Consider the following 16,582-nt stretch of genomic DNA (forward strand, 5'->3'; position numbering starts at 1 on the left):
ATGGAATAAAAACCCCGAAATGATTTTTTCCCGAACGGAAGAAGATCAGGGGGCCTCTGGGCCAAGCCAGGTGGGCTCCAGGGAGCCCATAAGTTCCCACTCTGCCACCAGGGGGGAGGCGGCGGTGTCAGGGCTTGTGGCCTCCCTGGCCGCCCCCTAACCTAGATCCTTGGCCTATATATTCCCAAAAATTCAGCAAAAAATCAGGGGAGGTTCGAAAATACTTTTCCGCCGCCGCAAGCTTCCGTTTCCGCGAGATCTCATATGGAGACCCTTTCCGGCGCCGTACCGGAGGGGACTTTGGAGTTGGAGGGCTTCTTCATCATCATCATCGCCCCTCCAATGACCCGTGAGTAGTTCACTTCAGACCTACGGGTCCGTAGTTAGTAGCTAGATGGCTTCTTCTCTCTCTTGGATCTTCAATACAAAGTTCTCCATGATCTTCATGGAGATCTATCCGATGTGATCTTCTTTGGCGGGGTGTTTCTCGAGATCCGATCAATTGTGGATTTGTGATCAAATTATCTATGATATATATTTGAGTCTTTGCTGATTTCTTTTATGCATGATTTGATATCCTTGTAAGTCTCTCCGAGTCTTGGGTTTTGTTTGGCCAACTAGATCTATGATTCTTGCAATGGGAGAAGTGCTTGGTTTTGGGTTCTACCATGTGGTGACCTTTCCCAGTGACAGTAGGGGCAGCAAGGCACACATTAAGTAGTTACCATCAAGGGTAAAAAGATGGGGTTTTCATCATTGGTTTGAGATTATCCCTCTACATCATGTCATCTTGCTTAAGGCGTTACTCTGTTCTTATGGACTTAATACACTAGATGCATGCTGGATAGCGGTCAACGTGTGGAGTAATAGTAGTAGATGCAGAAAGTATCGGTCCACTTGTTTTGAACGTGATGCCTATAGATATAATCATTGCCATAGATATCATCACGACTTTGCGCGGTTCTATCAATTGCTCGACAGTAATTTGTTCACCCACCTTCTACTTGCTTTCATGAGAGAAGCCACTAGTAAACACTACGGCCCCCGGGTCTATTCACATCCATCGTTTACACCTCCGCTTTTACTTTGCTTTGTTACTTTGTTGCTTTCAGTTCTCACTTGGCAAACAATCTATAAGGGATTGACAACCCCTTCATAGCGTTGGGAGCAAGCTTTTTGTGTTTGTGCAGGATCTTGAGATACTCCTCCACTGGATTGATACCTTGGTTCTCCAACTGAGGGAAATACTTACCACTGCTACGCTACATCACCCTTTCCGCTTCGAGGGAACACCAACGCAAGGCTCCAAGGCCACGGGGGAAATCCTTTGCATACTTGCCTAGGAAGTCCCTTAAGGCGTAGCCGCAGCAGAAGGATCAAGTCAGGTATTCTCCCGTCAACGTGCCTATTTCTGACGTCATTGGAAGGTCTTTTGTTGCAGTAGCACCCCTCCATGCAGAGGGTCGGTCAACTTATCAGACACACCAACCACATAGGAGAGGCAGAGTCGAGCTGGCTGCTCCTTCTTCCTCTTCCCCGATACAGCTCCAGGAGCAACTTGTAATCCCATCCATATACATCATACACTCCGGTAGGACTAGGGGTATTATCTCTACGGAGAGCCGCGAACCTGGGTACATCGTGCGTTCCATGCTTGTACCAACCTCGCCCCCAGCACCCTCCGGTGTCACTTCAGTTCCTACCATCTTTAGCCTACCCATGGCTTATATTGTGAGTATTCACCGACAGGCTCATAATGACGGACCCCAATCACTAGTACTAGTATTGACGTGATGGCAGCGTCCGCAAATGTTAAATCTCTCTTATAGCAAGTGATTCTTCGCTCTCGTCTGAAGCATATTTGCTATGCTACAACACAGAGGCGACCCGTTTTCGTTTTTTCCCTTTTGCTATTTCCGACGGAGAATATCGCTCGTGGTGGTTGATGTACTAGCTTCTTTTTGAGATTTCTCCCCATTCTTTTTGAAAAAAGTTTTCTAGGTTTTTTAGATGGATGTGATGTCCGATGAAATTGTTTATTTTTAATTTGAGATGAAGATGTTTTTTTCTTTTTTCTTCTTCTTTAGAATAGAGAAACACACACATAACTTCCTCTCAAGCGGTCCATAATAACGGACGCCGACCACTAGTACTAGTATTGACGCGGTGGCAGCATCAACAAATGTTAAATCTCTCTTATAGAAAGTGATTATTTTCTCTGGTCTAAACCATATTCGCTATGCTACATCATGAGGCGACCCGTTTTCATCTGTTTTTTCTGTTGCTATTTCCGACAAAGAAGATCACTCGTGGTGGTTGATGTACTAGCTTCTTTTTCATATTTTTCCTTTTTTGTTTTTTATATTTTATCTTGATTTTTTTCTATATCTTCAACAATCTTCTTTAGTATGATGTTTTCCTTTTTTTTATTTTCACCGCTTTAGTTTTTGCTTTCACAATTTTCATGCTTTTTATTTTCTTTCTTATTTTTTTGTTTCTTTCTCGGTATTCATTTTTTTTGTATTTCTTTCTTTTTGTATTTCTTTGTTTGTTTTTCTTCATTTTTTCCTTGCTTTTCATTGGTTTTATTCTTGTTTTGTTTCTTTCTTGGTTTTTAAATACATGGTCAACATTTTTATAGACATGTTCTAAATATTTTTATAATACTCAATTAACATTTTCAAATACAATAAAAATATTTGTTTATTTACTATACACATTTAGCACTACAAATCCTTGACTAACATTTTCAGATGCAAGATCACATTTTTTAATACACATTAACATTTTTTAAATTCTTTATTAACACCTTTTAAAACTCAGGATTAACTATTTTTGAATACATGGTCAAAAATATATTCCATATACATTTAGCATTTTTTTAGTGCAAGTTTATAATTTTTTAATATAATATAAGATTGTTTTTAATACATGTTCAATGTTTTTACACATATTTAACTTTTTTCATATGCTTGATTAATATTTTTCAAATACATATTAAACATTTTATTAATACATGGTCAATTTTTATGCTTAGGCGAGTACAATAGCAGGTTTATAGGTCGCTTATATAACAATTTGCTTATGTGAAGGAAAGAGACATAAAAAAAATAGAGTGAGTTTTAATGCAAAAGCTTAGCTATATGTGTATTTTTTAGGCAGTGTAATAAATGTAAAGAAAGAGATAGCAAAAAGATGAAAAAAATACTAATTTTATAACTAACATTATAGCTAATTTTATTGTATATAGTGATTATATACGAAACATCTTATAATGACTGTATTATTAAATATGCTCTTCCGGACATGTCGCATTTTCTCAAATCCCCACGTTTATTAGTACTACTCATTAATCCGCCGCCGCAAATCACATCTCCGCCGGCGAAACCCTAGCGGCGGCGGCGATGGGGGAGTACGCGGCGGTCAAGACGTCTGTTTGGTGGGACATCGAGAACTGCGCCGTCCCCCGCAGCTGCGACCCCCAGCTCATCGTCCAGAACATGAGCTCCGCCCTCGCCACCGCCGGCTACCGCGGCCCCATCTCCGTCTCCGCCTACGGGGACACCCACCGAATGGCCCGCAACGTCCAGCGCGCCCTCTCCAGCACCGGCGTCTCCCTCCACCACGTTCCCGCCGGTACGGAACCCCTCCTCCCCCTTACGGCCAGTACCTCTGCTTTATCACTTTGGTCAATGGTCTGTCTCTCGCCGGCGCATGTGGATTGCGCCGTTTCGATTGTGTCTGTAGTCTGGTGACCTGATTGCTGGGATATTCGAGACAGATGCTTCTGTGTAGGGTATGGTTGGTGGATCTTAGGGTCTGATTTGGGGTGTGCTTCGTCTGATTGATTCCAGTCTCGTGGTTTCTCTCTTAGGAAGATGCCAGCTTTATTCGATTACGAAGTAATTTTCTGACATTCACCACACGTCCACAGTCTGACTCAAGCACCCCTGGGCACTTGGTCACCAACACCAAGCACGGAGACCTTAGAGGCACACAAATATTTCTGCGTCTCTGCGCTAACACAAATATGCATGGATTTCCAAGAAGCAAGGAGAACCTTTCCCTAATGATATCGAATGATGATCCTGATTCAGTGATTCCTGCCTGTCCAGAGCTAGCCTCCCAGCCGGCATCAGCATAGCGTTAGCTCAAGTCCTCATTCATTACCTTAGTGCTGGGAAACATACAGATCTTTGATCTTTCCCTTGGCATCTATGACTGGAACTTCATAGCAGCAGCTGCTAGGGGATTAAGAAAATTGTCGAGGAAAGGAAATGAGGCTGACATGAATACCTAAACTGTTGGCTTTTGATCCCTAGAATCAACCAGGAGCTACAACGTGCGTGTACTTGCAAGCTAGCAAGCACACAAGCAGCTGGATGGATTCCTGGCAAAGCTAGCTAAGCTAGCGATCGAACGTCTCCGGCGGATCGCAGCGATTCGTAACTCAGTGAAAAACTGATCGATGTATTGCTACAGGCTCGTCTCGAGCCTGATAAACTTTGTATTGCTTTTTACTTTTCTAGTTTGTTTACATCGTGGGGTTTACACGGATATAAGGAGCTAAACAGCCCAAGTACTAATCTTAGTCGGTTTCTACTTGGGAGTTCTACTCGGATACGTACACGGCTGTGTATGTGGACGTCGGGTTTAATCCCAATATTCACCCCCTAAACATGACGTCCATGATGCGACCTGGATCCCAAACACGTCGACTATTACTCATAGGCATTATTGCTTTTGCCGTTCTTTGTAGTGACATAGGGATTGACTTTACTGCCGTTAGCTCATCCATAGCTTGACGGCAACACTCCTCTTTTGCTGCGTCTTTAACTTTCACCTGTTCTTCGTTGCTTGGTAAACTGTCTTTCGGATCCTTCAGTCGACATCTTTTAAACTCGAGCAGGACCAAACTTCGGTCTAACTTTGAATTCGCTTCAGCCAGTAAAGTGCCTTCTTGAGCTTGTAAACTTTCCCTTTTTCGCCTTTCTTCTCGTAGCCGAGGGGTTGTTCCACGTACACTTCTTCTGTGAGATCATTGTTGAGGAAAGCGGATTTAACATCCTTATGATGAACCTTCCAATCCTCTTGTGCTGCCAAAGCTAGGAGCACTCTCACTGTCTCGAGTCGAGCAACCGGTGCAAACACCTCATCATAGTCAACTCCTTGACGTTGTACGTAGCCCTTTGCAACGAGTCTTGCCTTGTACTTCACAATGGCACCCTCCGTGTCGTTCTTTAACTTGTAAACCCACTTCAAACCAATCGCCTTTTGGTTTGGAGGTCGGGTTACCAAAGTCCATGTGCCATTGCTCTCAATCGCCTTCATCTCCTCATTCATGGCGTGCGTCCAACTATGACTTTTGCTCGCCTCTACGAAGTTCGCCGGCTCCTCAACTCCGAGCAGACATAGTCCGGAGTACTCGAGCGTAACTGGCTTTGTGTACTTGTAGACTTTCTTGAGCGTCTTGTAGCAACGAGGCCCTGAGGAGTCCGTTGTGGCTTGCGAAGGAGGCGACACAAATTGTGTCGATGTTGATGCACTTGAGGAAGATGGCTGGGTCCCGGGCGTGTCATCGACATCCGCGTCGTCGGCATAGTCGTCGTGACCGTGACCATCATCTTGATTGTCGTCGTCACTATGCGCCTCGTTGTCGATGTTGTCGTCGAGATCTCTGCCTATGTCGTGCGCGTCGTTGTCGCTATCTCCTTGCGACCTATGCGCGTTGTCGTCGGTGTCGCCACCATGATGATCACTACCATGGTGGTCACCTTGGTTGGGCGTCTTGCCAACCACCTGGACGTCCTCTCCTGCATCATCGTCAGTTGGAAATTCAATTGTAAATATGTTACTGTTTGGAGCATCGTTGGCTGCTGCGCTCCAATTCCACGCTTTGTTTTCTTCAAACACGACGTCGCGTGAAATCTGTAGACGCTTGGTTTGTGGATCGTAGAAGTTGTATGCCTTGGTGCCGGAACCCCTCTCGTATCCGATGAACACCATCTTGGTGCTACGATCGACAAGCTTTAAGGGATGCGGCTCCGCCGTCTTCACATGTGCCATGCACCCGAATGTCCGTAGATGAGACACATTCGGCTTACGTCCGAAAATTGCTTCATATGGAGTCTTGCCGATCACCGCCTTCGTTGGAGCCCGGTTGAGAAGATAGACCACGGTCGAGACAACTTCTCCCCAAAAAGTCTCCGACAGGTTCTTGCTGTTGAGTAAACTCCTTGCCATGTCAATGACGGTTCGATTGCGCCTTTCAACGACCCCGTTCTGCTGCGGCGTGTAAGGTGCCGTGAGGAACCTTTTTATGCCAATCTTCTCGCAGTAGTCGTTGAACTCGTTCGACGTAAACTTTCCACTGCGATCTGTCCGTAGAGCGCGAACCCTCAGCTTGTGTTCCATCTCCGTTGCAGCCTTCAGTTTCTTGAACGCTTCAAACGCCTCATCTTTAGATCGTAGGAGAACGACCCACATATATCTCAAGTAGTCATCTACCACAAGGAAGTACTTTTTTCCTGCGTGAGTTGCCGGGGTGATAGGACTACATAGATCACCATGGAGCAGTTCGAGTGTATCACTTGCACGATAGGTAGACTGAGCAGGGAACGACCTGTGGTGCTGTTTTCCAACCAAGCACCCGTCACATACTTGGCATCCCGGATACCATCTCCATCTTTGACATCTTCTTCAAGGCGTAGAAGTTAACGTGTCCAAATCTATCATGCCATAACCACGAATCATCATCACTCTTGGCGAGCCAACACTCCGGTTGAGATTGATCAAGGTTGAGGATATAGAGCCTGTGTGTGTGCGATTAAAACGAGCTAGCACGTTTCGGAGGTTGTCGAAGATCGTCATCACTCTGTTCTCGATATCCACCTTGCATCCATTCTCGTCAAGCTTCCCGATAGAGATGATGTTGTTGCGGAGCCGTGGGATGTAGTACACTCCGGTGAGTATGCGATGTTCGCTGAGACCCTTGAAGAGGACAGATCCTTGCCCGCAAATCTCCACAACTGAACCGTCACCGAACTTAACCGAGCCTTTAACATCGTATTCCAGCTCGAGGAATTTCTCCTTGCACCCCATCATGTGGTTACTTGCACCCGTGTCGAGATACCACGACACATTGTGATCCCCGGATAACTTAGGTGTCACATTCTTCTCATGAAGTAGCACCTTCCGGCTTGGTTTCACAACCACCGTTTCAGCGAGATCACAAACTTCGGCCCCACCGTTTCAGCGAGATCACAAACTTCGGCCATCAGAAGACCTGGACCTTCGTCTTCCTGCTTTGCCAAATTTGCCTTGATCTCCATCTTGTCAGGCTCCGGACAATCCTTTGCAAAGTGACCCATCTCGTTGCAGTTATAGCACTTGACCTCGGATAAATCCAAGTTCCGTGGCTTCCGCCCTTTAGATTGGTCCGCCTTACCACGACCTTGTGGCTTGCCTTTTCCTTTGCCTTTTCCGTCGCGCTTTGCATTGCTTGAGCCTTCATTGCCATCACGCCTTCCTTTGCTACTTGGGGACTCCCAATCTACGCGCGAGTACATGAGTTGGTCACTACCTCCTCCGTTGCCTTTCCGACAGCCACGAGCATTCTCTTCCCATGTCCGCAGGCGTCCAATCGCCTCCGTTATGGTCATGTCGTCGACGTCGTAAAGCTGCTCGAGCGTGCCGATGATGTAGGTGAATTTATCAGCCACCGAACTGAAAAATTTCTCCACAATCTCGGTCTCCTCGAGCTTTGCACCAAGCGCACGGATCTCTCCCACCAAAGTAGTAAGACGCATGGCATAGCTGTTCACCGATTCAGTTTCCTCCATCTGCAACTTGTGAAATTGGCGCTTCAGCACTTGTGCCCGAGCCTTGGTGACGCGATCTTCTCCAATCCTTATCTCCTTGAGTGTGTTCCATGCCTCTCTTGCCGTCTCGAACTCCGCCAATGTCATCAGCACGGAATCCGGCGCGGATTGGGCTATGGCGGCCATGGCACCTTCGTCGCGCTCTTCGTGATGTCGTCATCCGTGATGGCCTCCCACACTCGAAGGGATCGAAGAATAATCTTCATCTTCACCGCCCACACGCTATAGTTGGCGTCGGTGAGCATCTGGTCCTGGATGGGGATGTTGCGATGCGCCTGGACGTTGGTGCCGCTCGTTCCTCCACCACTCGTTGCTGACTTGCCGCCCTTCTTCACCTTGTCGCCGTTCTTGTTCGCCTTGGAACCGCCTTTGCCGGACTTGACCGACTCAGCATCGCTGTCCGTCATCGTAGATCGTAGATCGTCGAGGCTCTAGATACCAAGTGTTGGCTTTTGATCCCTAGAATCAACCAGGAGCTACAACGTGCGTGTACTTGCAAGCTAGCAAGCACACAAGCAGCTGGATTGATTCCTAGCAAAGCTAGCTAAGCTAGCGATCGAACGTCTCCGGCAGATCGCAGCGATTCGTAACTAAGCGAAAAACTGATCGATGTATTGCTACAGGCTCGTCTCGAGCCTGATAAACTTTGTATTGCTTTTTTCTTTTCTAGTTTGTTTACATCATGGGGTTTACACGGTATATAAGGACCTAAACAGCCCAAGTATTAATCTTAGTCGGTTTCTACTTGGGAGTTCTACTCGGATACGTACACGGCTGTGTACGTGGACGTCGGGTTTAATCCCAATATAAACAGCCCAATAAGTGATATGCGCATGCTTGAAAAGTACATGGGGGTTTCTCTATACAACAACAACAAAGCCTTTAGTCCCGAACTAGTGTTGGGGTAGGCTAGAGCTGAAACCCACAAGATCTCAAAACCTACTCATGGTTCTGGCACGTGGATGGCTAACTTCCACGCACCCCTGTCCACGGCTAGTTCTTTGGTGATATTGAGGCCTGAGCTGAATATGCCCAAACCATCCCAAACGATGTTGGACAAGCTTCTCTTCAATCGGTGCTACCCCAACTCTATCCCGTATAATTCTTAAATAAATGTTGGACAAGACTCTCTTCAATATGTGGTTTCTCTATGATTCTTAATATCGGTTTTCTTTGTATTTTCCTTATGTTTATCCAGTGATCCAGATAAGTGGCCGTGTACTACACAATACTGTATGAGTAACTGATTTCTTTAACTATAGCTTGCGAGATTATCATTCCCATTTGTCAGATCCATACTTGTATAAAATGTCTTCCGATTTGAAGAATGACCTTGAAGTACCACTATAGGTTTCTGTACCAAATATTCATCTCGGAGCTGGCAAATGAACACGGCAAAGCTATGCACTGATTGCATTCCATTTTGAGTTACATGTCTAGCATACTGTCTATTTAAGCACATCTTTTTATTTACTATTATTTCCTAGCGAATGCAGGCATTAAAGATGCAAGTGATAAGAAGATCTTGGTTGACATGCTGTTCTGGGCTATTGACAATCCTCCACCAGCAAATTATCTGCTTATCTCTGGTGATCGGGACTTCTCTCATGCCATTCATAAGCTTAAAATGAGGCGATACAATATTTTATTGGCACAACCTCCAAACGTGTCTCAAACACTTACTGCTGCAGCAAAGAGTGTCTGGTTCTGGAAAAGCCTTGTGGCTGGAGAACCACCATTAGAACAGTCACCATACATAAGCAGCACATCTTGTGGCAATAAGGATGATTTGGCTACATCAAGGAACATAATTTCAAGTTCTATGGATGTGACTCAAAATGCCAGCCCTGAAGTGCAGAATATTTTGTGTGATCGTCAAAACGGTTCTAACGGCCTGGCAGATAAGAAATGTGAAGTTAAGCGACCTCGAGAAATGGAGACAGACAATGTGTCCAAACCAGCAAACAAGAAGCAGCTGAAGAAGATGATTTCTCTAGCAAATACCAGCACTAAGAAAACTGCTTCCAAGAACTCCAGAGGAGATTTTCATACCACAGAACAGTCCAAGCAACCAAAGCAAGGGCAAGCAAAAGCAGTCAAGGGGCAGGGCTTGATCTGCTATAAGTGTGGTGATGGGCACCGTGCTGCAGAGTGCACCTTTAGCGGTGACTGCCACGGTTGTGGCCGACAGGGCCACAAGGATCAAGTTTGCAAAGTGAATCCTAACAGCATCGTCAAGTGGCAGCCGGCACATGCACAGGGCTTAGTCACGCCCTCGCAAGGGTCTGTCTCCGGGCAGGTGACCCCTCATTTGCCTTCTTCACCTCCAGCTCCCCCCGTTGCGGCTGTGTCGCCACAGACAACTGCTGAAACTCCTTCTGGCCCAGCTCACTCCGAAGTCTACACCATGCCCATGGCTATGAAAGTGGGTAGAGCAGATGTGGCGCAACCGACTTTGTGCTCCCCTCGTCCTCGAACTTCGACACCACCACCGGGGTGCTTCTCGCAGGAGACTCCTGCCGTGCCAACCCCACCTCCGGCTTCTGCGGCTCCTGTACCGCCACATACTGGTGTTGGCGATTTTTCTGCCCCAGCTCAGTCTGGAGTCTCTGTCATGCCGACAGCTGTGTCATTGGGTAAATCAGACGCGGTGACGCAACCGACATCTTCAGCCCCTCATCCTCCTATGGCGGGTCCAGCTCACCGGCCAATGGCAGGACAAGGACAGTATCATCAAGTGGGTGCTTCTTGGCCTTTTCCAGCTTGGACACCACCACCGGGGTTCTTCTTGCAGGCGACAACAGCTGTGTCATTGGGTAAACCAGACGTGATGACGCAACGGGCATCTTCAGCTCCTCATCCTCCTACGGCAGTTCTAGCTCACCGATCAGTCACAGGACAGTATCATCAAGTGGGTGCTTCTCAGCTGCAACCAGCATTTTCAGCCCCTCGTCCTCGTATGGCAGTTCTAGCTCACCAACCAGTCGCAGGACAGTATCATCAAGTGGGTGCTTCTCAGCTGCATCCGACATCTTCAGCCCCTCATCCTCCTACAACGGTACTAGCTCACCAATCAGGTTCAGGACAGCATCATCAAGTGGGTGCTTCTCAGCTGCATCCAGCCTGGCCGTTTCCTCCAGGGTACTTCTGGCAGGCAATGCAGCTTCTCCTGCACCAGCGCCGCTCGTGACTTCCGTGCCGCCCTGGCGTTGCAGCTTGTCCAGCACCAGCTCATTCTAGAGTCTACCCCATGCTCTTCCCTTTGGCAGGCCACGCTGACAAAGTATACTCCTATTGGATTCTTTGTATGCCCTTCCCTTCAGCCACCCAAGAGGAGGAAGAGAGGAATGGGGCTATGAGGGAGGAGAGGGGGAGGAGGTTTTCACTAGCTTTCCAACAGGTATTTCTTTGCCTAACTCAAGTTACGGTTTGAAAATGGCGGCCTCCGGAGGATTTCTTTGATTATGCTTCAGTTATTAAATTGTCACTTGAGCACTAACATAATAAATTCTACAAATTAGATTTAAAATCTGGATCCAACATGAAAGTTCTAGAGTATTTTCTGTAGATGCTTAAAGTGCCAGCATATGCTATGTTTCAACTTGTGCTGAAATTTCTATGGGTTAGCAAAGTTGGCTAATCATTATGATCAGCCAAAATAGTCGCTTGAGGTATAACTCAGGGTTTCAAAGCACGGTCTCCATGATAAATCCCAAATAGAGTTTATGGCCACTTGGTCACCCACCTCATGACATGTTTTCTAGAATTTCATTGCTCTTAGTTGAATTCTACCTTGGATGGGCTGAGGTGATTGTTGGCAATTGTTGGACAGGAGCGTTAGAGGCAAGTTGGGTTGGAGCTGCTACAACTGCACCGTGCACTCTGGTTGAGGCAGATACATGCATATTGGTAGTCAATGGATGTGCGTCACCATTTATACCATTGGATGTTTGTGTATGTTGCGCTCCTTGTTCTTCATTGCATATGTTGCTCATGAGTCTTGAGAAGTTTTTTTTTTGTCGAATATGGCTACTGAATCATTCTTATTATGCTCGAAATTCTTGCTCGTGTTTATGGAATATGTCGGAGCTGCTACAGCCACCTTGCACTCTGGTTGAGTCAGGCGCATGCATACTGGTAGTCAATGGATGCACGTCACCATTGATACCATTGGATGTTTGTGTATGTTGCGCTCCTTGTTCTTTGCTCATGACTCTTGAGATTTTTTTTTTTTTTGTCGAATATGGCTACTGAATCATTCTTATTATGCTCGAAATTCTTGCTCATGTTTATGGAATATCTCGGAGCTGCTACAACTGCACCTTGCACTCTGGTTGAGGCAGGTACATGCATATTGGTACTCAATGTATGCACGTCACCATTGATACCATTGGATGTTTGTGTATGTTGCGCTCCTTGTTCTTCATGGTATATGTTGCTCATGAGTCTTGAGAAGTTTTTTTCTTGTTGAATATGGTTACTGAATCGTTCTTATTATGCTCGAAATTCTTGCTCGTGTTTATGGAATATATGGGGTTATGATTCACACTTATGAGGAAATAAATGCATATTGTTGCATATATGCATTTAAAGGTTGGAGACCTTGGTTATGAACTTCCATGAGCTGGAGGTTACTCCACCAGTTTGGAGATCCCACATGCCCTCACGTGATGGTGTGGATGTGGGTGGACACCAAATATCGTCACTTTAGTTGTGCTTGACATAACATAAGCTATTGATGAGATTTATGGTTTTATTTTTATTTTTTTGAGATAACTTACCATAACTTGTATGTGGTAGGAGATTTATGTTTTGACATGCTTGGACGTGATCATTGAATAGTTGTTGAAATTTGGAAAACATTGTGCTGCAGTAGTCTAATTGCAAATGGACTAATGCTATGGGATAATCTTGTGCTTTTATATGGTGTCTTTTCATTTGGTTGTACCACATATTGCCATGTTTCCACTGATGGCTAGGTGATTGTTTAAACAACTTGCTGTAGGGGGATAGCACATGATCTGGATATGCACATGCGAACACTCACATGATCATTTGCTGGAGTACATTTAGTGATGTGATTAGTTGAAGTCTTGTTACCATGCTATATTTAGTAGGTACTCCCAACTTTCACAAATATAATGTTTTGGATATTTCGATATGGAATTATGGAAATGAGTGAACAGACGCTAAAACGTGTCTCTATATTCTATATACATCTGATTCTGAAAAAAGTTCGAACATCTTGTATTTGTGAATGGAGGGAGCCCCCTTGAAGGTTTCTTTATGAATCTTGAATGTTTAGGTGAAGCCCCATGGCAGCACATACTAGGAGCCTGCTTGGATTCTACAGTACATTTGACAGGCTCGAGTTCTGTATGGATTTTACATTTGACATTGAATTGTTTATATGGAATGTTTGCACTCATATTGTGTTTATAATCTGCATATATTTCAATCGTCTTTCTTCTGTGTCCATATTACCATGTTTACGGGAGATTTTGCCATTGGTATTTTGATCTTGAGTGTGTGTTAGCATTTCAGCTTGTCCATGTATTGTTGCTGGGCAACTTCACTCACGTAGATCTCCATGGCTGTGAGGGAATCCAATTTATGAGTTCTCTGTCAGTTTAGTTTCTTGCTACATCCCAACAACATTTGCTCGCTGTTACTAAAAGTAGATGCAGAATCAAAGTTCTTGATATCAGTCCTTCTATGTGGTACCCCCTCCGTCCAGGTTTATCGGGTCACTTAGCAAGCCAGCCACGTCTGTGTTTTTAAGGCCCCACTGGACGTGGGTGTTTACTTCCCCTCGATAATCCCCTCCGTTGAACGCATGTGTGGACGTATGCGGTGGTTGGCTGCATGCAAAAGCGAAGCCGGCTGCTGCAATGCTCTGAAATAATTATGAGTTAATCTGATTGGCTGCTGCTATGCTCGAAAATCATGGGTGGTTACCAGTAATATCCTTCCTTGGTCCTCGAGTTTTGGCTAGCCGGCTCAATATACCTGGGCAGAGGGAGTACATGCTTTGTAATGTCAGCAGAGTGCTAGATTTTGTGGACTGAGACCTGTTTTGGTCTAGTTTTAATATTAAACAATCAACATGAGGAATCATGATGGCTGTGTGCATCACTTGATGCAGAGAGCCAACATGTTCTCATTGAATACATCCCAGGTGGTGGACCGGTGATTTAATTATTTGACCTTCAATGCTTTGCTAATGGAGGTCAGGGATGAAGGTAGTGGAATGCCAACTGCCTCCCTATCTTTGCCAACAAGCAGGATATGGTTAAGGTCTTATTGCCATTCGCCCTTTTTGCTCGATATTTTGGTGGTGCCTTGCAAATCATATCCGTTGAAGGATATGGTGTGCTCATTTCTGCTCAAAAGATATGGTGTGCTCATGTTTCACTTCATATGCATAGCTGGATATGGCTGTTCTTTTTCTTTTTGAATGTTTGGTTTGTGTTTGTGTCTTGGTTTTGGTTTTGGTTTCTTCCTAGCTTAGTTTTTCAGGTTTCTTTACCAGCTGTTTTTTATTGAAAGGCCTGCATTATTTGACGCCATTTTCTGGTACAAAATTACACGCAGTTATGTGCGTGTTCCAGAGGAAGATGTAATACTTCCTTTGCTGATATTCAGTCGATGTGAATCCTGAACAATTTATCCATGTTCCCCTGAAGTTTTAAGTGCATCTTTCTGTTTGAACCATCAGAGTAGATTACTGCTAGACGTAGACGTAGAGAAGTGCATCTGATTGTTCTCGCTTTTTTGTTATGCAGGCGCCTAGTCCCAACACCTAACCTGCTCTGATGGAAGAAGCAAGGCGATGGTATGGAACTGGCAATTTGGTTGAAGGGGCGTGGAAGCACTGGTGGCGGCGGGGATAAATTTAAGACAAGGGGGGTCACGGCATGGGAGAAGGGGAGAGATAAGGGGACAGGTGCATGAATCTTGTAGCAAATTACGGTTCGATGGATTGATTCCAAGATATGTTGTTTTCGCATGAGAGCTGCCAAGTCCAATTCATGTGGCGTACGTATCTGCGTATGTCATTGGATTTTTTTGTACTAAAACAAAAGTCACATACAAGCTAGATCTAACAAATGACAGTTAGGACTTAGGACAGATGACCTAGGAATTATCAGGTTTCTCAGGACAATGCTTTGACAAGAAGTTACTTTCTTAATTTATGATTTGTACCGGTCGTGATATACTGTAATGTGAGAAGTAGTATACAAATGTAGCTCGTGGGCGACTGTTATTAGCAGTACTGAGCTACTCGTGGGTTTATTGGCGGCCATGTTAGGAGTGTTCACACAAAATCAAAGTATGTTGCTCGCGGGGTATATTTTGGTTAAAAACAGTGTTGTGTTTCAGGATATATGGGGAAGCTTTCAATAATAATCTGTCATTTTAGAGGAAGAACTCTGTGGTCTGTGTAAATTTCTGACATGTACAGAAGATTGATCGCCATGCAATTCCTATCCCTTTTCTAGATGATGCCATTACTCCGTCTCATAGAATTGTTGACGTGTTTTTTTTTTTGGGCTGTGTTTTAAGGATATATTTGCAAATTAGCGGCTGTCCATTGGTACTGAAGATGTCGGCAGTGTCTTCTTCGGGGGTGGGTGTAACACGTTGAGAAGTAACGTATTTGGTGAGAAAAGAAGGTACTCCCTCTGGTCCTTTTTACTCCGCATATTAGATTGGATCAAGTCAAACTTTACAAAGTTTGATCAAACATATATTGAAAAATATCAACATCTACAATACCAAATATACATATCATGAAACTACCTTTCGCAATGAATCTAACAATATTAATTTGACATTATAAATGTTGATACATGTTTTTATAAATTTAGTCAAAGTAGAGATATTTTGACTTCGAACAAAGCTAATATGCGGACTAAAAAAGACCGAAGAAAGTATGACAAAATTATTGGAGATGTCAAGGATGAACTGAATCCAAGATGTCACAACTTTTTGATTGACGAGAGTACTGCAGTATGGCGAGCATCAAAGGTGTTGAAAAAGTTTGGGCTGAGATATTTAGTTTTTTATCTGCCAAAAGGTCACGACGCTTGCAATTAGGGAAATGTTTCTGGCGGATGCGCCGGCAGAACCGTACGTGACCCGCGCATGTAGCTGATTAGGCATGTAAGTTTTTTCTTATCTAAATTTGTTGCAACAAGCATTCATATTTGCTACAATCTTTTTTATTTGCTACATTTGTACAGTAAAAAAGCTGAATATACGTTTGGTTGCAACTGCAGTTCGTCGAATTTTTTGTTACAATCGATGTTTTTAATTTTGCTACAACCGGCATCTTTTTTGCTGCAACCGTTCACTAAAAAAGTTTCGTCAGAGTTGCAACCCGAGTTCACCGGATTGTTTTGCACAACCTTTTTTTGTTTTGCTACCACGCATCATCAACTTTTTTTTTGTTACGACCACGTTGATATTTCTTTTGTTACAACCATATTTTTGTTGCAACCATGAACGAAAATTGTTGTATCGTGAACGAAATCTGTTGCATCGAGAGAATAATGCTGCATGAAGATCTAACGGTGCGGCCCGCGTATAGCTGACGGATCGGGCGGCCCGCCGCGGCCGGTCGAACGATTCGACCGGCGCGCCGACGCATAGCACTACCCTTAGTTAGTCTGTCGTGGAAAAAAAATAGTAAACAATAA

At 44.7% G+C, this 16,582-nt stretch overlaps 1 protein-coding gene across 2 annotated transcripts; it reads left to right on the forward strand.

Annotated features, from left to right (window-relative positions):
- The first annotated feature begins 3,310 nt into the window (after positions 1 to 3,310).
- On the forward strand, positions 3,311 to 15,308 carry LOC123425119. 2 transcript variants are annotated; one of them, XM_045108787.1, is made up of 4 exons: positions 3,311 to 3,636; positions 9,377 to 11,280; positions 11,713 to 11,834; positions 14,666 to 15,308. In XM_045108787.1, the coding sequence occupies exons 1-2, from the start codon at positions 3,405 to 3,407 to the stop codon at positions 11,068 to 11,070; spliced, it is 1,926 nt and encodes a 641-aa protein (XP_044964722.1). In that variant the 5' UTR covers positions 3,311 to 3,404; the 3' UTR covers positions 11,071 to 11,280; positions 11,713 to 11,834; positions 14,666 to 15,308. The 2 variants fall into 2 exon arrangements, with proteins under 2 accessions (XP_044964722.1, XP_044964723.1); XM_045108788.1 differs by having other exon boundaries at positions 11,713 to 11,802.
- The last annotated feature ends 1,274 nt before the right edge of the window (positions 15,309 to 16,582 follow it).

Source organism: Hordeum vulgare, chromosome 2H (genome assembly GCF_904849725.1).
Source record: "Hordeum vulgare subsp. vulgare chromosome 2H, MorexV3_pseudomolecules_assembly, whole genome shotgun sequence".
Taxonomy (NCBI): Eukaryota; Viridiplantae; Streptophyta; class Magnoliopsida; order Poales; family Poaceae; genus Hordeum; species Hordeum vulgare.